The sequence below is a fragment of the Hippopotamus amphibius genome, chromosome 15, assembly GCF_030028045.1.
Source record: "Hippopotamus amphibius kiboko isolate mHipAmp2 chromosome 15, mHipAmp2.hap2, whole genome shotgun sequence".
NCBI classification, from domain to species: domain Eukaryota; kingdom Metazoa; phylum Chordata; class Mammalia; order Artiodactyla; family Hippopotamidae; genus Hippopotamus; species Hippopotamus amphibius.
The window spans coordinates 28,028,991-28,050,786 of NC_080200.1; the positions used below are offsets into that span (position 1 = coordinate 28,028,991).

The 21,796-nt window shown below is 49.4% G+C and overlaps 1 protein-coding gene across 2 annotated transcripts in view; it reads left to right on the forward strand.

Annotated features, from left to right (window-relative positions):
- SQSTM1 (sequestosome 1) overlaps positions 1-21,796 on the forward strand; it is a 37,379-nt gene that overhangs the window by 5,435 nt on the left and 10,148 nt on the right. The window contains exon 1 of one of the 2 annotated variants that reach the window (XM_057710425.1): positions 20,218-20,478. The exons of the other annotated variant lie outside the window; for it this stretch is intronic. Within the exon in view, the coding sequence (XP_057566408.1) occupies positions 20,274-20,478 (205 nt within the window). The 5' untranslated portion in view covers positions 20,218-20,273. Of the gene's footprint in view, positions 1-20,217; positions 20,479-21,796 lie in introns of those variants that run through there. 2 annotated transcript variants of the gene reach the window in all.

The following is a 21,796-nucleotide window of genomic DNA, read 5'->3' on the forward strand; positions in this document are numbered from 1 at the left end:
ATTTCTGTGTTAATTATGTATCCTGCAACTTTACCAAATTCATTGATTAGCTCAAGTAGTTTTCTGGTGGCATCTTTAGGATTTCCTATGTATAGTATCATGTCATCTGCGAACAGTGACAGTTTTACTTCTTCTTTTACAATTGGGATTCCTTTTATTTCTTTTTATTCTCTGATTGCTGTGGCAAGGACTTCCAAAACTATGTTGAATAGTAGTGGTGATAGTGGACATGCTTGTCTTCTTCCTGATCTTAGAGGGAATGCTTGCAGTTTTTCACCATTGAGAATGATGTTGGCTGTGGGTTTGTCACATATGACCTTTATTATGTTGAGGTAGGTTCCCTCTATGCCCACCTTCTGGAGAGTTTTTATCATAAATGGGTGTTGAATTTTGTCAGAAGCTTTTTCTGCATCTATTTGAGATGATCATGTGGTTTTTATCCTTCAGTTTGTTCATATGGTGTATCACATTGATTGATTTGTGTATATTGAAGAATCCTTGCATTCCAGCGATAAACCCCACTTGATCATGATGTATGATCCTTTTAATGTGTTATTGGATTCTGTTGGCTAGTATTTTGTTGAGGATTTTTGCATCTAAATTCATCAGTGATATTGGTCTGTAATTTTCTTTTTTTGTAGTATCTTTGTCTGGTTTTGGTATCAGGGTGATGGTGGCCTCATAAATGAGTTTGGGAGTGTTCCTTCCTCTGCAGTTTTTTGGAAGAGTTTGAGAAGGATGGGTGTTAGCTCTTCTCTAAATGTTTGATAAAATTCACCTGTGAATCATTCTGGTCCTGGACTTTTGTTTGTTGGGAGATTTTTAATTTCATTACTTGTGATTGGTCTGTTCATATTTTCTATTTCTTCCTGATTCAGTCTTGAAAGGTTATACCTTTCTAAGAATCTGTCCATTTCATCCAGGTTGTCCATTTTATTCGCATATAGTTGCTTGTAGTAGTCTCTTATGGTGCTTTTTATTTCTGTGGTGTCCGTTGTAACTTCTCCTGTTCCATTTCTAATTTTATTGATTTGAGTCCTCTCTCTCTTTCTCTTGATGAGTCTTGCTAGAGGTTTATTGATTTTATTTATCTTCTCAAAGAACCAGCTTTTAGTTTTATTGATTTTTGCTATTGTTTTCTTTGTTTCTATTTAATTTATTTCTGCTCTGATCTTTATGATTTCTCTCCATCTACTAACTTTGGGTTTTGTTTGCTCTTCTTTCTCTAGTTTCTTTAGGTATAAGGTTAGATTGTTTACTTGGGATTTTTCTTGTTTCTTGAGGTAGGATTGTATCGCTATAAACTTCCCTCTTAGAACTGCCTTTACTGCATCCCACAGGTTTTGGATCGTTGTGTTTTCATTGTCATTTGTCTCTAGGTATTTTTGGATTTCCTCTTTGATTTCTTCAGTGATCTGTTGGTTATTTACTAGTGTATTGTTTAGCCTCCATGTGTTTGTGTTTTTTACTGTTTTTTTTCCTGTAATTGATTTCTAATCTCATAGCGTTGTGGTTGGAAAAGATTCTTGATATGATTTCAATTTTCTTGAATTTACCAAGGCTTGATTTATGACCCAAAATGTGATCTATCCTGGAGAATGTTCCATGTGCACCTGAGAAGAACATGTAATCTGCTGTTTTTGGATGTAATGTCCTATAGATATCTAAATCCTATAGATATCTATAATAAGTCCTATATTGTGTCATTTAAAGCTTGTGTTTCCTTATTAATTTTCTGTGTGGATGATCTGTCCATTGGTGTAAGTGGGGTGTTAAAGTCCCCCACTATTATTGTGATACTGTTGATTTCCTCTTTCATAGTTGTTAGCATTTGCCTTATGTATTGAGGTACTCCTATATTGGGTGCATATATATTTATAATTGTTATCTCTTCTTCTTGGATTGATTGGTCGATCTATATGTAGTGTCCTCTCTTGTCTCTTGTAACATTTTTATTTTAAAGTCTATTTTATCTGATATGAGTATTGCTACTGCAGCTTTCTTTTGATTTTCATTTGCATGGAATATCTTTTTCCATCCCCTCACTTTCAGTCTGTATGTGTCCCTAGGTCTGAAGTGAGTCTCTTGTAGACAGTATATATATATGGGTCGTGTTTTTGTATCCATTCAGCCAGTCTGTGTCTTTTAGTTGGGGCATTTAGTCCATTTACATTCAAAGTAATTATCAATATGTTTGTTCCTATTACCATTTTATTAATTGTTTTGTTTATGTTTTTGTAGGTCCTTTTCTTCTCTTATGTTTCCCGCTTAGAGAAGTCCCTTTAGCATTTGTTGTAAGGCTGGTTTGGTGGTGCTGAATTCTCTTAGCTGTTGCTTGTCTGTAAAGCTTTTGATTTCTCCATAAAATCTGAATGAGATCCTTGCTGGGTAGAGTATTCTTGGTTGTAGGTTCTTCCCTTTCATCGCTTTAAATATATCATGCCACTCCCTTCTGGCTTGAAGAGTTTCTGCTGAGAAATCAGCTGTTAACCTGATGGGAGTTCCCTTGTATGTTATTTGTCGTTTTTCCCTTGTTGTTTTTAATAACTTTTCTCTGTCTTTAATTTTTGTCAGTTTGACTGCTCTATGTCTTGGCATGTTTCTCCTTGGGTTTATCCTGCCTGAGACTCTCTGTGCTTCCTGGACTTGGGGAGCTATTTCCTTTCCCATGTTAGGGAAGATTTCAACTATAATCTCTTCCAATATTTTCTCAGGTCCTTCTGGGACCCTGATAATGCGAATGTTGGTGCGTTTAACGGTGTCCCAGAGGTCTATTAGGCTGTCTTCAGTTCTTTTCATTCTTTTTTTTCTTTATTCTTTTCCGCATCAGTGATTATCACCATTCTGTCTTCCAGGTCACTTATTCACCCTTCTACCTCAGTTAATCTGCTATTGGTTCCTTCTAGTGTATTTTTCATTTCAGTTATTGTGTTGCATATCTCTGTTTGTTTGTTCTTTAATTCTTCTAGGTCTTTGGTAAACTTTTCTTGCAACTTTTTGATCTTTGCATCCAGTCTTTTTTCAAAGTCCTGGATCATCTTCACCATCATTATTCTGAATTCTTTTTCTGGAAGGGTTCCTATGTCCTCTTCATTTAGTTGTTTTTCTGGCATTTTATCTTGTCCCTTCATCTGGTACAAAGTCTTTTGCCTTTTAATTTTCTCTATCTTTCTGTGGCTGTGGTTTTCAGTTCCACAAGATGAAATAGTGCTAATACTGCTTGATTCTGCTGTCTGCCCTCTTGTGGAGGAAGCTATCTAGGAGGCTCGTGGGGGCTTCCCGATGGGAGGGACTGATGGTGGGTTGGGCTGGGTGGGCGGAGCTCAGTAAAACTTTAATCCGATTTGGTGGGCGGAGCTTGGTGACACTTTAATCTGCTTGTCTGCCAATGGGTGGGGCTGTGTTCCCACCTTGTTTGATGTTTGACCTGAGGCTACCCAGCACTGGAGCTTCCAGGCTCTTTGGTGGGGCTAATGGCAGACTCTGGGAGGGCTCACACCAATGAGCACTTCCCAGAACCCCTGTTGCCAGTGCTCCTGTGTCCTCGGTGAGCCACATCTGCCCCCCGCCTCTGCAGGCAACTCTCCAACACCAGCAGGTAGGTCTGGTTCAGTCTCCTATGGGGACACTGCCCCTTCCCCACTGGGTCCTGGTGAGCACACTTTTTTGTGTGCCCTCCAAGAGTGACGTCTCCATTTCCCCCAGTCCTGTGGAGGTCCTGCAATCAAACCCCACCGGCTTTCAAAGTCTGATGCTCTGGGGATTCCTCCTCCCGTTGCTGGACTGCCAGGTTAGGAAGCCTGACATGGGGCTCAGAACCCTCACTTTGGTGGGTGGACTTCTGCAGTATAACTGTTCCCCAGCTTGTGAGTCACCCCCCCAGCATTTATGGGATTTGGTTTTAACGCGATTGCACCCCTCCTACTGTCTCATTGTGGCTTGTCCTTTGTCTCTGGATGTGGGGTGTTTTTTTTTTGTTTTTTTGGTGAGTTCCAGTGTCTTTCTGTTGATGATTTTTCATCAGTTAGTTGTAATTCTGGTGCTCTCGCAAGAGGGAATGAGCGCACGTCCTCCTACTCCGCCATCTTGATTCCAGCTCCATCTGGGTGATATCTTAACTGCCAGTCTTCCCCCCAGTGTGTTGAACTGGTCTGAGTAATGAAGGGGGAATTGGATGGGCCTTTGGGTTATTTTGAGCACACAAATCACAGGCAACTGTTACTTGTTTTACTTTTATTTTGAGCCCCTTCCCTGAGAAAGCCTTTTGCATTGAGTCCCATAGTCCATTCCTCCCATAGCGGGTGGCATCATGTAAGCTCTAGTGAGTTTCTATTGTTGGGTCTCAGAGATTAGAAGCTTGTCCCCCTTTTTATACCAGCCTGTGCTTCCTTTCTCGTAGCCCCTTTTCTCAGCATTTTCTTGTTCCTGTGGGGAATACTGGGGGAGGCTAGGGAGTTCAGGGGCCCAGTCAGTAGGGCTATAACTTTCTCAGGCTCTTGCAGTCAAGCTGCCTATTTTGCAGTTCAGTCAGCTTCGCTGTTCCCTTGGCTCACAAAAGATCCATCCCTCTGATGGCTCCTACAGTGGATTACCGCTACCTGGGTTGTGAGCTGCACTAATTCTAAAAAAGCCAGAATTAAATCTTTATGTTTTATAGGAGAATTTTTAGCAGTTAACATTCCTCTTTCTTTTCTAAGTATTGGGGCCACAGTACAGTAAACACAATAACTCTCATTTTTTTTTTTTAACTTTCATTTTTTGATAGAGCCTGGTCACAGGTCATTGGGCATTTGATCTTCATCTAGATTACAGAAATAAGCTTCAGAAACAAGCTTAGGGTGTCTTGTTAATAATTTACAATAGCCAGGTCATGGAACCAACCTAAATGTCCATCAACAGATGAATGGATGAAGAAAATATGGTGCATATATATAATGGAATATTACTTGGTCATAAAAAGGAATGAAATTGGGTCATTTGTAGAGACATGGATGGACTGTCCTACAGAGTTTAGTAAGGCAGAAAGAGAAAAACAAATATCGTATATTAACTTATATATGTGGAATCTAGGAAAATGGTACAGATGAACCTATTTGCAAAGCAGAAATAGGGACACTGACGTAAAGAAGAAACGTATGGACACCAGGGATGGAAAGGGGAATGGAATGAATTGGGAGATTGGGAATGACATATATATACTACTACATATAAAATAGACAACTAATGAGAAACTACTATATGTATAGCACAGGGAACTCTACTCAATGCTCTGTGGTGATGTACATGGGAGGGAAGTGCAAAAAAGAGGGGATATATGTATATATATAGCTGATTCACTTTGCTGTACAGCAGAAACTAACACAACACTGTAAAGCAACTGTACCCCAATAAAAAAATAATAATTCAATTAAACTTTGCAGTTATGTAGCATGACAACAAAGAACTATCTGGGAGGTAGTCTTAGTAAATATAGACCTCAAAACAGAATCAGAACTTGATGTCCACTGAAACATAATCTTTTTCTCTCTAAAATTACCCTCATTTTTACTAAATACAGCCAAATTACAATTTATTTGATTACAAATTAAGTCTGAGTTCAATAAACTTCACTTGATTACTTTTGTAAGTGTAATTGATCACATAGGTTATTTTAAATTGACTGTGCTGGAACTTTTCATAAGGAATCTCAGCCTAAACCTTTAAAAGGCCACTCAGGGCCAGGAAAGTGATGCCAAGGGCTTATCACAGATTGTGCTTTACAGATTTGGATGAATTCCTCCCTTTTTGAGGTCTCCCCAAAATACCTTGAGATTCTTGCACCTGATAGGAGGTGGCCTTTCTTATTTACCTGATAAAGCTGCTGGGAACCTCTGAGTTTCCAGTTTCTGGAAGGATCAGGTAGAGGGAAAGATAAATGTTTCAGTTCTATTTAGAGGTGTAATTTACCAAACTGCTGTAAATTATAATTAGCTTGAGGGGAAAGGGTTTCCTTATACAGTATCTGGGAAACACAGAATAAAAGCCAGTAAGTAATATCTTAGACAAAACTGAAAAATTATAATCATATCCATCAGTTCACTCAATCCCATTTAGCAGTTTTACAAGGCCATCAGGTTTACCCAATTTAGTGGTATGATATGAAAGTTATGAGAAACCTGTACTTGTCAAAAAGCTCTTTCTATGAATCTTCTTGAAGATGAAGCATTTTTGTAAAGCATCAGCTTAATTGTCTATGAATGATGAAAGACTTAAAAGGCACAGTTGAACACCCGATCGCAATATATTTGACAAAGAAACTTGGTTATAATAACTAGAATTATGACTGATAACACTTTATCAGGACATATCAGACTTTTAGGAATTCCATATAATTTCTAGAATGTCTGTATTAATAATATTAACTCATATTAAACAACCTAAGAAGATTTGGTACTCATTTGACAATGCTTCTAATGTAATTTTACATACCAAATGAACCCAATTAGTTTAGGATAGTTTAAGATCTCTCTTTGGGGGGGCCCTCTAAGCATCCCAAAGTTAGCTGGAGGTCAAAAGAATTTTAATTAGAATTTGATACTTCGAAAGTATGTCAACATCAAAAAGTTTTTTTTTTAAAATTAATTTATTTTATTGGCTGTGTTGGGTGTTTTTTGCTGTGCGCGAGCTTTCTTTGGTTGTGGTGGGTGGGGGGGGCTACTCTTCATTGCAGAGTGTGGGCTTCTCATTGCCGTGGCCTCTCTTGTTGCGGAGCACGGGCTCTAGGTGCGTGCGCTTCAGCAGTTGCAGCACATGGGCCCAATAGTTGTGGCTCACGGGCTCTAAAGCGCAGGCTCAATAGTTGTGGCACACGGGCTTAGTTGCTCCGGGGCATGTGGGATCTTCCTGGAGCAGGGATCGAACCCTTGTCCCCTGCATTGGCAGGTGGATTCTTAACCACTGTGCCAGCTAGGAAGCCCAACATCAAAAAGTTTTAAAACACTTGGTCAGATAGGATCTCAGGTCACTGTGAAACCACACTTACTTATTTAACCAAAGTGACAATAAAAGATTTCAAAGGGCAAATAGAGAACTGATTATTTAAAGGCAAGTAAGTTCATACAATCTGTTATCAAAAGCAGCATCCCAAGAAAACTTTGTTCTCTTAAGAGAGAGAAACCAAATCCAGTCCTGTACCAGTCTACTCTCAAAATCCATTTACCTAATTAAATTGAATCCAATCTTGGAAAATCCTGACCACATACAAAACTCTCTTCCCAATGTTCCTTTTCTGCAGATCTTCTCCAACTTTCTGATCATATGTTATTCTGTCCCTCATTTTCTTTTTCATTTAGAAACAACCAGCTCTAGGACAAAATCACCTTCCCCCCCCCCCTTTTAACAAAATGCATTTCCATTCCTCATACCTTCATTTACTGAAAACATTTCCCATTTTCCTTGCTGACTGAAATGTTTTCCTTATAACTCTTAGCCTTAAAGTCTTAATCTCTAAAGAAAAAAAAGAAGCAAGTAATTGTAAACTTTTTGTCATACCAGCATTTACTGATTGGAATATCCCATAACCTCTAGAAACGTGCATCTTCCCAAAGCACTATTTCTTTCCTCAGTGTGATACAAGACGTGTCTAATAAACCCAAACATCTTTAATTTCCCTCTTGTAAGGGAAAAGTAGGTAAATTTAGACCTGTTTAGCAATTAATGTTCCAATATTTTATCTTATTTGAACTGGCCTGGATATTCAGTGAATTCCTATCATTTAATTTAAAGTTACCAAAATTTGGAGAAACTATTTTAGATGGACATTTCCAAAACATTATTATTCCTATAGAGTTTACCAAAAAGCTCTTGTCTCAGTTACATTAACTTAAAAGTTTTTTTAAAATAAATTTATTTATTTATTTATTTATTGGCTGTGTTGGGTCTTTGTTGCTGTGTGTGGACTTTTCTCTAGTTGTGACGAGCGGGGGCTATTCTTCGCTGTGGTGCGTAGGCTTCTCATTGTGGTGGCTTCTCTTGTTGCAGAGCACAGGCTTTATGTGTGTGGGCTTCAGAAGTTGGAGCACATGGGCTCAGTAGTTGTGGCGCACAGGCTTAGTTGCTCTGTGGCATGTGGGATCTTACCGGGCCAGGGATCGAACCTGTGTACCCTGCATCGGCAGGTGGAGTCTTTTTTTTTTTTTTTTTTTAATTGGCTGTGTTGGGTCTTCATTGCTGCATGCAGGCTTTCTGTAGTTGTGGTGAGTGGGGGCTACTCTTCATTGTGGTGCACAGTCTCCTCATTGCGGTGGCTTCTCTTGTTGCAGAGCCCAGGCTCTAGGCGCGGGGCTTCAGTACTTGTGGCACATGGACTCAATAGTTGTGGCTCACAGACTCAAGAGTGCAGGCTCAATAGCTGTGGCACACCGGCTTAGTTGCTCCATGGCATGTGGGATCTTCCCGGACCAGGGCTCAAACCTGTGTCCCCCCACATTGGCAGGTGGATTCTTAACCACTGCGCCACCCAGGAAGTCTGACAGGTGGATTCTTAACCACCCTGCCACCAGGGAAGTCCCACATTTACTTAAAAGTTTAATCATAACAGGTTATTTTCCTTGTTGACAAATTTTATAACAGAAACAATGTGCACTTACTGACTTTCAGTAACCCTAGGTACAATATTTTACTTAATGTTGATGACACTAAAGACAGGTCTGTAATAATTAAACCTACAAGCTTAAGCTAACTTTAATTCAGGTATGAATTCAATAGTGAATGTTTCCCAGATCACATGAATCTGAACCTGAAATGTATTCTGGTGAGTTTCTTTTGTTTCTGAGAATTTACATAAGTGCTTGATTTCCTTTAAGCAAATTAAATACAGCTCATTTACAAGTTGAATTTTACAGAAAGACAGCAACAGAGACTGCAGTTTTCCTGCTTGAGTTTAAAAAGGCCTCTTTTTTTTTTTCCCTCTCCTCAGTCACAGGGCTACAGATGGATCAGATAGTTCTTGAGAGCCCAGGCAGAACAGTTACATTTTAAAGGCAGGGGAGAGAAATGCAAGCTTCTCTTTTTTTTTTCTTTTCCTGTTCTTTAAAGTCCTACTAAGTAATCCAAGGCTGGAGTGTCAGGCAATGTGAGCTGTGTTTGTATTTCAAGGCTTAAGTGCTCGACCCATGCCTACAATGAGGCAGACTTGCAGGAGTAGTTGGACAGACAAAACTACACAAAACAAAGATCCTTTTAACATTCACTGAGACTCAACATGTACTAAGGACAGAAACTTAAAGATACAAACAAGAAACCAAGACATAGTATTATGGTGAGGTGGCTTCTGGAGGGCTTTGTCCAGCCCAGCTCCTCTCTCAACTGGCCCTTCTGCCAGCCGGAGTTAGGAACACAAGACAGAAAAGTATGGGGTGGGGGGAGGTTCGTGAAAAAGGTGAGCCAAAAAGGAGTCTCCAAGATGAAAGGGGTAGGAGTATATATATGAGGACCAAGAGAGAGGTAAAGGGAGGAGGGGCAGAAAAGACAGAAAAAGAGAGAGATTGCCCTTTCACCCCAACCACTGAGGGGGACCACTATTCAGACACCTGACTGTGCGCTTCCAGCAAGCACCAGTGAAGGAGGGAGCCCCCTGTTCATTGCCCACTGGGGTGATCAAGCCTGGAAACCAGTCAGTTTTAAGTTGTTTATGAGACTCCAACCCACAGGTGGGACTCTCACCCATACCTACGTCAGTTATATAGAAATCTGTTGTTTCAGCCTCTTGCCTCCCAGTGGGACTTCTCTTGGCAGCAGGAAAATAAAGGTGAGAATACTGGGCTGATCAGACTTCTAGCCACTATAGGGTATGAGGTTTGAACTTCTGTCACTCTCATCAATCTCCCATTCAGGGAGAGCCTGCTGGACCAAGATCTGCACGGTGTGAGGCGAGCCTCTCCCACCTCTGTCACCCTTCAAGGGGAGCCATTGCCGGCCAGAGAGATCAGGTCTCAGAAGCTGAGAGGAGCGATGCTGTAGCTGTGCAATGTCCACTCCCTCAGAAGGACAGGACGGAAGTAGGAGAGAACAGAGAGAGGAGAGGATAGAGAGAGGAGACGTACAGAGATTTCAGAAGAGGAAAGTTACAAAGGGGAAGCGGAAGGCCATGAGGGTAAAAGGACAAAGGAGAGGGGAAAAGCGTCGCTTGAATGCGGGTACGAAGGCCCTCAGGGGCCAGGAAGTCTGTCCTGGGCGCGGTGACACTGAAACAAGAGGTTCAGGCAGCAGCTCGTCACCCACAGGGAAGCTGCACTGGGTGGTCCTGGAGGTGCCCAGATCCTCTCCCAGGAAGGAGACAATGTTCCTTTGCAGCGTTGTCACAAACTACGTTAGGACCAGGGTTCCTAGTCGCCTTAATGGGCAGACAAGAAATCCAGGGAAGGCTTTATTGGGACTTGTTGCAGCAGGAGGGAGTGAAAACAAGTAACAGCTTCCCTTGCTCGCTCCCCGGAGGGGGGACCAGCTGGTTCCTTACATGGGGTGAGGGTAGGGGTGGGTCCAGGGGTCAGGCCTGAGGGATGCTGGAGGTGCCTGCCCACCCTCTTGGTGCTGCTGTGGGTTGGGGGCACATGCAGGACCCTGGCTGCTCAGAAGTGGCAGTTGGGTTCTCAGGCGTTTTGTATCCTGTTGTTCATGATTTACCCCAACTGTGCATGCACGGGAAGTTATTTTGAGTCCTTTATATTTTGTTGCTCAAGGAGACGTCTGTCCAGGTGCAAGCACTGCAGTAAAGGGTGCAGGTTTCAGGCCCCAGCCTGTCTCAGCCTCATTTCCTTATTCTTTCATAACAAATGTTCTGAGCATCCACTCCTGTGCCAGATCATGCTTGAGTCACCGGCGACACAGACACTCCGTGCACCGACATCAACGTAGTCCCTGCCTTGCCAGCGTCCCATCTGCAGCCACCGTGCCCAGGGCTGGGAGGTAAGGTCCATAGGGCTCAGCAAGTTTATAATGTGGGGAGTTAGCACACAAGGACAGGGGGCCTCCCTGGGAAAGTGAGGTCAGCTGTATGACCCAGGGGAGGAGAGGCGCTGCCTCAGTAGAGGGTTGATCAGCATAAACAATCAGTGCCAGCCTGGGTAGAGCTCAGTGAGAGAGGAGGTCTGGGACAGATAGGGGCAGAGCAGAGCACTGGGATCTAGCACACCTCATCAGGGATTTGGGTTTGACCCTTGGAACTGTGGGACCCATCCAAAGCAAGGACAGGAGTGGGGGCTGTGGTGGGAGCAACAGTCATATTTGCATTTTTTTAAAAGTCTTTATTGGAGTATAATTGCTTTGCAGTGTTGTGTCAGTTTCTGCTGTACAACAAAATGAAAGAGCCACATGTATACATATATTCCCATATCCCCTCCCTCTTGGGCCTCCCTCCCACCCTCCCTATCCCATCCCTTTAGGTCTTCACAAAGCATCAAGCTGATCTCCCTGTGCATATCTGCATTTTTAAATGATGACTTTGGAAGGCATGGAGAAGGAATGGAAGAGAGTAAGACAGGAAGTAAGACAGGAAGCAAGACGACCAGCCGGGGCTGTTTTAGAGAAGGGGGTCCAGAATGTGCCACTGTGACATAAAAATTATTTTGAGCTGAAGACATTTGAGAATAGTTCCCCTCTCCCTGCCCCCCAGAACTCCCTTATCTGCTTAAAAGCAGAGCCTCCCAAAAGAATTCCAGTGTCTGAAATCCCCTCCCTGGGAGCAACTCCGGAAAGATTTGTAACAGGGAAGAACAAATCTGACTCCATATTAGATGTTTCTTTTACTTTAACCTTTGAGTTAAGAGTGTGGTCTATGGCCTGAAATATACAGGATGGTCCATTCTCAAGGCTCTGACCTTTAAGGGTATAACACTTTCCCATTCATGTAGAGATAAAAAGTTGCAGAACTGAGATAGAATAAGGAACATTGTGACCTGACCTACTTGGACAGGTCCAAGAACAAAGGATTCCAGCACCCAGGAAGTTTGCAAGAACCAACCACGCCCCCCCTCACCTTGCCTTTAAAATGCTTCTCTGAAACCCTTTTAGGGGTTTGGGGGGCACAAGCTACCTGTTCTCCTTGCATGGCCCTGCAGTAAACCTTTCTCTGCTCCAAATTCTGATGTTTTGGTTTGTTTGGGCACACAGACTTGCATTCAGTAACACACTGACTCTAGTCACCTGATAACCCAAACAGACATTGTCACAAAACTCCCAAATATTCTAAGGACCCATTTACTGTTCCTTAAAGTCATGTGTTTTCCATGTAACTACCTTTCTCCCCCCTTCCCTCTCTGCTGCTCCCATTAAATTGGTATATAAGCCTCAAATTCTAGCTGTCTAGTACATGAATAAAAACATTTTCTTGCTAATCTGTCTTTTGTTGGTTTAATTCACAGGCCTCAACTACTGAATCTAAGAAGGTAGAGGGAAAGGTTTTCTGCCCCAACTTAGGCAGCTAGGAGAGAGACTGTCTGGAATGCGGGACGGGGTTTGGAAATGAAAAGTAAATAGGTTCAGGGTATTCTTTAGAAGATTTTTAAACATTGAGGTCAAGAGCATGGACTAGAGGGATAGCCTGCCTGGGTTCATAATCCTGGCTCCACTATGGTGTGGTAAAGCTGTGCGACCTTGGACAAGTTACTTTATCCTTTCTGTGCACATTTCATCGACATGCTTGATTATGCTGCAGTAACCCCAAGTCTGTATGACTGAATGAAGGTATATTTCTCAAAGTCTGAGGGTTCTACTCATGGTAGTTCCTGCCCAGGCTCCAGGAATAACCACCTGAACACTGCAGGCTTCCCTGGAAAAGGCAAAGAGAGCTTTAGAAGCTCTGGCCTTGGCAAATAAATAAATGCTCTGGCCTGTAAGTGATACATGGCTCTGGTCCTTGGCCAGAGCTAATCACATGGTCTCCCCTTAAGGGGGCAGGTGATTTAATATACATAAAATATTCAGAATGCTTCCTGGCATAAGAGGAGCACTATGAGAGTGTGATTACTTCTTTTCTGGGGGTAGCACAATCAATAGGAACTTCTGGTAGTTTGAGGGCATGGCATGGCCACAGCTGACCCCCGTATTTCTGGTCTGCACTGTGGTGACCATCACTGCCATTGGGAACCCTGTGGCAGGCACGGGGTGTGGGGAGGTGGTGGTTCAGTACTCTTGGATACACCTGACCAAGACCAAAATCAACTGGTTTAAGTCATCTCATGATCCAGCACTAGACCTGCAGGGACCCAGAAGCTTGCAGGCAGGCTCCTGCGTTCAGGTGGCCCCAGTGGGCATTTCCATGGCCATCCCTGACCCAGGAGAATACAAATGCTCTGTCTGATCAAGCTTGGGTCCTCTGGTAGGGGAGAGATGAATCCCCAAAGGAAAATTTCCAGCCAGAAAAGGGATGTAAATGGAGCAGGGTGAGGGTGAGATAGGCTGGGACCTGGAACCTGGGACCCTTTACAGCAGTGCTTGCACCTAGACAGCAGCAACAAGATACAAAAAGGAACTATAAGGGACTAAAAGTAACTGCATGCTTGCACAACTGGGGCAAATTATGAACAATAAGATACAAAAAGGCCCAAACCCAGCCGCCACTTCTGAGGTGCTTGGAGCAAAAGCAGGGTAGCAGGCGTGATCCCTGCGGACAGCACTGCCAAGGGAATGGGCACATCGCCTAAGCCACCCCTCCAGAGCCACCCACCAAGCTGCCCCTACCCTCACCCCATTTAAGGAACCCGTTCGCAGCGCCCTCCCCCCTCCCCCCAATCCCCCGAGTGAGGGAGCAAGAGAACGTGTTACTTGTTTTTGCTGCCTTCTGCTGCAGCAGGAGTCCCAATAAAAGCCTTGCCTGAATTTCTTGGCTGGCCTCTTACCGATGTCTATTGATTAAAGAGTCCATGCACCCAGGTGTTAACAAGGGGACTGGGGAATGCAAAATCTAGGAGTGGGAAGGGGCTTTAGTCCCCTTCTCTCTCCAGAAGTCTTGTCTAAGGGAACCTCAGCTCCTCCTCTAGAACTGCAGTCTGAGGGTGGAAGAGTGTGGGTCCCTGGGGGGAGGGGGGCTGTGCCCTTCTCAGTAGCTGTGACCCATCCCCTGCGGACTTCTCCCCACCTGACATGCTTCTAACCGGGTCGCAATGGCTGCTCTCCTGCCAACTTCAGCCTGCTCTCCGAGAAGCTCACGTTCTGCGCGCTCTCCAGGCCTCTACTCTCTCCTCCGCTCAGGATCCTCCAGACAGTACCTCCTGGGCGCCAGGCAGAGCGGGCGCTGAGGACCCTGCCCCAGCCGCCAGGGCCACTGGCTCGCCCTCCTCTTGTGCGGCCGCTGGCGCCAAGCCCCGGCACCCCCTTTCCCCCCAGCGACAGGGCAGCTGGGACCTGGCAGCCCGTGCTCGCTGCCCCTTCCCTTCGCGGGCAGGTCCGGTGGCTCCTGCGCGACGCGGCCGTCACGGAAAGGGGGCGCCCGGAATACTTTACAGGAGGCCCGCGACGTACCCGCCCCAGAGTCAGGGTGACACCCTAAGGTACACACTCCACGTCCAACACTCGCACGACCCCCACGCACCCGGCAAGCGCTCCCTGCGCTCCCCCGGGTGCCAGGCGCGGGGGCCCAGAGCGCGCGCCACAAGCAGAGGGCGCGTGGGGCCGGGGGCGGCGGTGGCCGTAAGTCCCGGCCCGGAGACGCAGGGGCGAGTGCCGGAGCCTGGCCATAGGGGCAGCGGGCCGGGACTTCGGAGCCCGAGTGAGCGCTCCGTAACTTTCCCAGAAGGTTTTCGACCGGAGCGGGGCAGAGGAGGGGCAGGGCCCTGCGCTTGACCAGCCCTGTCCAGCAGCGGCCGCCCGTCGCATGGGATCCTAATGTCCCCACCCGGCGGGGAAAGCAGCTCCCGCCCCCCGGGCACCCGCTCGGCCTGAGCATGGCGCTCCCGGGAGGCTGCTGACCTCCGCTGCTCGAGCCCAGCTGGAAGCCCAGGCTCTTCCTCCCGCGCGTCCTCCTCGCGCTCCGCCCTGAGCTGCTGTCCACGCGTCCCGAAGGCCCAGGTCCCTCCGCCGGGCTCCGGCTCCCCTCCCACACGCCTCATGCCTCCTCCCTCGGTTATTCCAGAACCTTGCGCGGCCAGGCGGGTCCTCTGCTTTGGGGGCCCCCGGGGCGATGTGCGCTCGGGGGAAGGTCTCCACCGAGGGCTGGAGAGGCCGGAGAGGGCCGGAGCCTTCGGAGTTAAGTGGCGACCCTCGTCCGAGCCCCGCTACACGCCCCCACCCCAGGCAGGGGCAGCTTCTACCGAACTTAGTGTCTTAGGGGACCTGCGACCCGGCGGCCCGGCCAGACCCCTTCTGACCCGCGGATCGGACGCACAGAGCGAGGTGTGCGCTCCCTCTCGCTGCGGGAAAACCGAAGCCCCTGCCGGCTATTCAGTCGGGCCAGGGCCCCGCCCGGCGCCGGGAGCCCAAGCACACATGCTGGAGGGGAAGGGGCTGGCTGGAGGACGCTGCTCGGGGTCGGGTTCAGCCTCCCCACGGGCGGCCCGCTGACCCCCTCTAGGGACCCCACCTTGGCCGGATCCCCGGCCGCTTCCGCTCCAGGCCGCGCGTTCCTTCCGGGCAGGCGGACAGGGCCGGGGTGTCATCGGGTGAGGTTCCTGGCGCCGACCGTCTGATCTCGTGCTTTTCCTGCTGATCATGGGGGCCGGACTTTCGGATACCTGTTTACAAACGTGGCCCCACATTGGGCCTCGCTTTCCCGGTTCAGCTTAGGTGACAGCCGTCTCCACGGCCCCGCTGCGGTGGCAACGTCTAAATCCTCCCGCCCTCTCGGGGACCCCCGCAGGGCCAGGACCCCCCCCCCCCCCCGCACCCGTTCTAGTGCGAGCAGCGCAGCCCAGAAAGGCTGCTCGTGGCCTCCAGCAGCGATGCTAGAGGGCCCCTGGGCTTTCAAGGCCCACAGCTTGGCATTAGCTAACTCTTCAACCATGTCTCCTCCGTAGCTTTATTTCATTTCCCCATGACCACTGACTTTTGGAGCTCCTTTCCTCTCAGAAGCCCCCTTCCCGCCCCCAAGGCCCCTTCTGGCCTGGGCTGTGGGCTTTTGCAGGAAGGGCTAAAAGGAGGTGATATCCAGTGCCTGAGGATTGTCCTGAGGGGGCGGTCAGGGAAGGCCCCACTGAGAAGGTGACATTTAGAGTGGGAAGGTTGCTGTGCGGGGCAGGGGGGAAAGCGGTCCAGGCAAGGGGAGCCAGGAAAAAGTCACCAGGGGGAATGATTTGGCTAGTTAGGAACCATGGAGAGGGTGTCTCCCTTTCTTGTTAGAGAGAGGACAAGAATAGCAAACAGGTCCTGAGGCAGTGTGGCTTGGAGGTACCCTACTATGAGACTGCTCCCCTATGGAGAAATAAACTCAAACTTTGGGCCTAGTGTTGGGGTGGGAAAGAGGCTTGATTCCCTGTCATCTTCAATCTAAATGGTGGCCCAGAGCAGCTCAGCCTGTCCTGCGGTGGCCTTGTCTCTGGCTGCCCCACCGCTAACCTCTAGGCTTGGCTCCACACACCCCCAAAAAATAAAGGGGGCTTCCCTGGTGACATAGTGGTTAAGAATCTGCCTGCCAATGCAGGGGACACAGGTTCAAGCCCTGGGGAGGGAAGATCCCACATGCTACAGAGCAACTAAGCCTGTCCGCCACAACTACTGAGCCTGCTCTCTAGAGCCTGACAGCCACAACTACTGAAGCCCGCCCAGCTAGAGCCCATGCTTCACAAGAGAAGCCACTGCAATGAGAAGACCTTGCACCGAAAAGAAGAGTAGCCCCTGCTCACTGCGACTAGAGAAAGCCGTGTGCAGCAACGAAGACCCAACACAACCAATAAATAAATAAATTTATTTTTTAAAAATTTATTTTTTATGGGCTTCCTAGGTGGCGCAGTGGTTAAGAATCCGCCTGCCAATGCAGGGGACACAGGTTGGATCCCTGCTCCAGGAAGATCCCACATGCCACGGAGCAACTAAGCCCGTGTGCCAAAAAAAAAAAAAATTTATTTTTTAAAAATTAAAAAAATAAACTGAAGGGAACTTCAGGAAATCATTGTCAAGGGATGGGATTGAGATAGGTTGGGACCTGGGACCTTTTGCTGCAGTGCTTCAATGCTTGCACCCGGACAAACTTCTTGTCCAGCAACAAAATACAAAGAAACAATAAGGGACTAAAAATAACTGCGCGCACGCACATTTGGGGCAACTTACAGATAAAAAGATACAAAAAGACCAAATAAAAAAAAATCCAACTGCTACTTCCAAAGAGCAGAGCTGGGAGCAAAAACAAGGTGTTGGGAGCAAAAGTAGGGTACTGCACGTGCCCCCTGCACTCAGCACCACTGGAGGGGTGGGCAGACCACCTAGGGCCACCCCTCCTGTCCAACCGCTGACGCGCCCCTACCCTCACCTCGTATAACAAGCTTGCACCCCGTTCAGGGAGAGAGCCGCCAAGGGAAACTATTACTTGTTTTTAAGGGGGCCGCAACACGGGCCCCCTAAAAACCTTGCCTTAGATTTCTTGTCTGGCCTCTAGTCAACTTCTATTGATTAGGAAAGGCCAAGAATCCTGGTCCCTATTAGGGTTATTTTTGGAAGGGAGGAAGGGAGAACTGAGGGGGTGGTTACACCACACCAGATAGCAATAAAACCAGAAGGCTTTCCAGCCACCACTGCTCATCTCGTCTTCCAGAACCTCTTGACTCAAGGTCTTTTCTATGCTCGTCACTCTTTCACCTCAACCTTGCCTATAGTCTCCTGCCTGACACCCCCCCTCCCAGCTGACACCCCCAAAGGCAATCAAACAACAACTAGCACACCTAGGGGGGCATCACCAGGGAACGGTGACTCCGATCGCCCCACTCCAGTTCCATTTCAAAGGTGAGGAAACCTAGAGGCTGGGTATTTGCCCAGTGGTGGCAAGGCTGGTGGATAGTGGATCTCCCCATTCAGACACCAAGCTTTCCCACTGGCAGAGTGGGAAGGGGCGGGAGGGGCCTCAGTGCGCAGGGAGTTCCCTGCAGCCCTGGGAGGGGAAGGAAAGCAGCTGTGGGAAGGAGGCCTTGGGTCATGGGGACAGGATCTGGTTGCCAGCTCCCTGCTACCCTGGCCTCTGCTTGCTCTCTTGGGTCCTGAAGAGACCCATGCAACAGCTCCTCACCTCCGCCGCCTGGCTGCCTGACAAGATGTCATTTGTTGGGTGGCAGCAAGGGGGCCGGGGATCCCCTTGTTATGACGGCTGGTCATGGGATGCTGACTCACTGCCGGCCAGACCACCTGATCACAAGCGCAGGCGGAGAGGGCCCTGCCAGGGAGTTCCCCGGCTACCGCCTTGTTTACCTCTAGCAAGCCTTGGGGGAGGGCAGGGGGAGGCCAGGGCTCAGCAGTGGCGCATGCTGGGAAGGCCAGGACCTGGGCTCCCCAGGGGCGGGGCTCTCCCTGCTTCCCAGAGCCCCATTTCCTTCCACCCCCTTTCTCCCTGAGCTTTCCATCCCACCCTGCAAACCCACCACTGTCCCAAATGGAGCCAAAAGGCAAGAAATCAAAAGTGATTCTAGGAGCCACGTTCGTCTCAGCTGCCTGTTTAGACAGAGGCTGTTCCTGGAGCCCTTCCTGAAACCTGAGGTTCCCGAGAGCCACAGGGCTTTCCTTGTGCACCCCTCACGCTCTCAGATGGGGACCATGAGGCTTTGAGGGGCAGGAAGTTGGGCTCTTGCCCTGGTCTGCCCGGGGCTGAGAGGCTCCCAAGCTGCTGAGTCACACAGGGACACCTGTGCGCCGCCGCAGCCTCTGCCCAGCACTGCTCCCTCTTTGTCCCCGGATCCTGTCTGTAGGGCAGTAGGCAGAGAGGGTCACTTTCCCAGGCTTACAGCAGGGATGCAGGGAGAAGCCTGAGAGGGGACTGTCCTCTCTACAGGGCTGCTCTGGGCAGGGGTTCAAAGCCTTGCCTGCTCTGGAGCTCTCTGGGAAGGAAAAGCCACACCTGTGGACAGGTGTCTGCTGTACTTGCACCTGACTAACCAAGTCCAACCGACCTTCCTGTGGTCTGCGGGTTTCCCATCCCTTGAAGTTCTGAACGGCTTCCACCATGAAACCCCACCGTGAAAAAGCATGAATTTGACTCAGCAGGTTTGACTTTCTACTCACAGAACCCCACCTGGGAGGATTCACAGGGTGACATACCTTCCTGTCTATCTTCTTCTGAGACACCCACCCCCAACAACCCCCTTCCCCCAGGCCACTTGAACAGGTCACTTTTGTCACATAAAGCCTGAGATGCCCAGCACAGGAGGGAGTTGGGCAACAGAGGCCCAAAGCCTTTGTTTCTCGGTTCCTAGCTGGGGGCTGTTGAGCCAGCTACTGGGCTGCCCATGAGGCCAACAGACCTGAGACCCCCTCAGGCCCTTGGGCACCACCTGCTGACAAGTAGGTGTCCAGGCACCAATGCGGAGTCTTTTGGGTTGCAGTGAACACTTGGTGGCCACTGAGGCTCCAGGAAGCCTCAGCTGGCCCTCCACTCAGGTGGGGATGGGAAGATTCTGTGCTCTTCTGGCACCTCTCAACCCTACCCCCTATCAAACTGGGAGCTCGTCTGGTGCTCAGGCTGCAGTTGCGGGTCTGTCCCTCAGCTCAGTAAGGGGCCATCACGGAGGGTGCTGGGGTAGTGGAGGCGCCTGGCACCTGAAACGCTGATGGCTACAAACGGAGGCGCTGCTGCCAAGAGGGGCAAGGTCAGGGCAGCACTTTGGGAGCCGATTTGTTCTAGGTGGCAGTGCCCGCTGAGCGCCTGGGAGCTTCCTGGCTTCGGGTCTGTGTTGCCCACCTCCCTTCTGCACTGGGTATCTCCGGGCGGCCTGGGTTCTGCTTTGCTGAGTCATGGCCAAGACCAGGCCTGGGAGGGGTCTGGGGCGGGACCCTGGCCGGTCCCTTTTCCCAGGTGCAGAGGCGGGCGCCAGACCTAGATGTCGGAGAGCGGGGGCCGGCCTCTTGGGGTCCCTGGAGCATTAGGGGGAGTGAGGAAAGGGGGCGGCAATGAAGGGACCCAGCGGCGAGGAGGGGGTAGTGAGCCTGGGGCTCCCCTTGGGTGGCTCGCGCGCGACGGCCGCGCGGCCGGGGCCGCACACGGCGCATGGAGGCCCCGCCCCCCGGATGTGGGGCGGGGGGGGGGGGGGGGTTCCGCGTGCCCTATAAAAGCCGCGCGCCGGCGCCCGCTGCCGCGCGGCTCCGTTCCTGCTACCTCTGTGGCGGTTATGGCGTCTATCACCGTGAAGGCCTACCTTCTGGGCAAGGAGGACGCCGTCCGCGAGATCCGCCGCTTCAGTTTCTGTGTCAGCCCGGAGCCCGAAGCGGAAGCCGAGGTCGCGGCCGGGCCCCGGCCCTGCGAGCGGCTGCTGAGCCGGGTGGCTGCCCTGTTCCCCGTGCTGCGGCCCGGCGGCTTCCAGGCGCACTACCGCGGTGAGCGAGCCGGGCGGCCTGCGGCAGCCGCTCGGGGCCGTGACGCAGCCCTGCCCTGCCGGCCGGGGCGGCCGCCTCTTCCTTCCCGTCGGGCTCGGGGGCGCCGGCGGGCCTCTGCTCCGACTGCGCGCCGGGGGGACGGCCGCCCGCGTGGGTCCCGAGTCCGGCCTCGGGTGCCGTCCTGGGGATGAGGGGTGGTGGGCACAGCCGGCCCTTGCGGCGTCAGGCGCTGCCAGGCTCCGCTGGCGAGTCATAGGCCTGGCGGCGCGAGCGGCCTCCCCGGCCCCCCCGCCATGATGCTGCAGATCTTGGCCAGGGCGCGCCGGGCCGTCCTCACCGGCCAGCGGGCCGCGCGGCGTGCTCGCAGGGGCACTCGGGTTACACTGACGTCCCGTGGCTGTCGAGCCGGGGCCTGCTGGCGCCGGGCGGGGACTCTGGTGTTACCCCGGAAGGGCCGGCCGGGTGGGGAGGACGCGGCCGTGCGGCCTGGCCCGCGGGTTCCGGGCCGGCAGCTGTGGGGGAGAGGTCGGAGACGGACCGCAGAAGGCCCGAGGCGGGCGGAGTGCAGGCGTTACCCCATGGTCCGTGGATGGAGGAGCCAGATGAAAACGTTCCTGAGAAGTGCTGGTGCTGCGGGGACGCAGCCCAGGAGGCAGCTCAATTTCTAGCTGCGCTGGCGAGACCCATGGCTGCTGGGGGCGGGGTTGGCCGAGGTTGTTGTGACTGGGACGGGGGCGGGGCCGCGCTGGGACCTTCCTCCCCACTGCTGCCGTCCTGGCCGTCCCCCCACTTTCTTTTTCCACCTTTGAAATTTATTTTCAGAGTACATCGTTGTGTTTTTATTTTTTTTAACTTTTTAATGGAGTTCTCCATTGCTTTATAATAAGTTTCTACTGGACGGCAAAGTGAACCAGCCATACGTATACATATATCCCCCTTTTTTTGGACTTCCTCCACCTTTTTTTAAAATGTTTTGTTGAACTACAGTTTACATACCATAGGATTCATCCATTTAAAGTGTTCAGTTTTTAGCATATACACAGGTTTGTGCAGCCATGATGACAGTCATCTCGGAACCTTTCCATCCCTTTATAAAGAAACTCTGTATTTTTTAGCTATTCTCCCAGCTACTCAGCTCTAAGCTACCGCTAGTCTGCTTTCTCTGTGCATTTCCCTATTCTGCACATTTCACGTAAAAGTATGTAGTCTATTGTAACTGGTTTCTTTTATTTAGCGTAATGTTTTCAACGTTCGTGTATGTTATAGTATGTATCAGTACTTCATTCTTTTTCGTGGCTGAATAATATTCAGTTTTAGG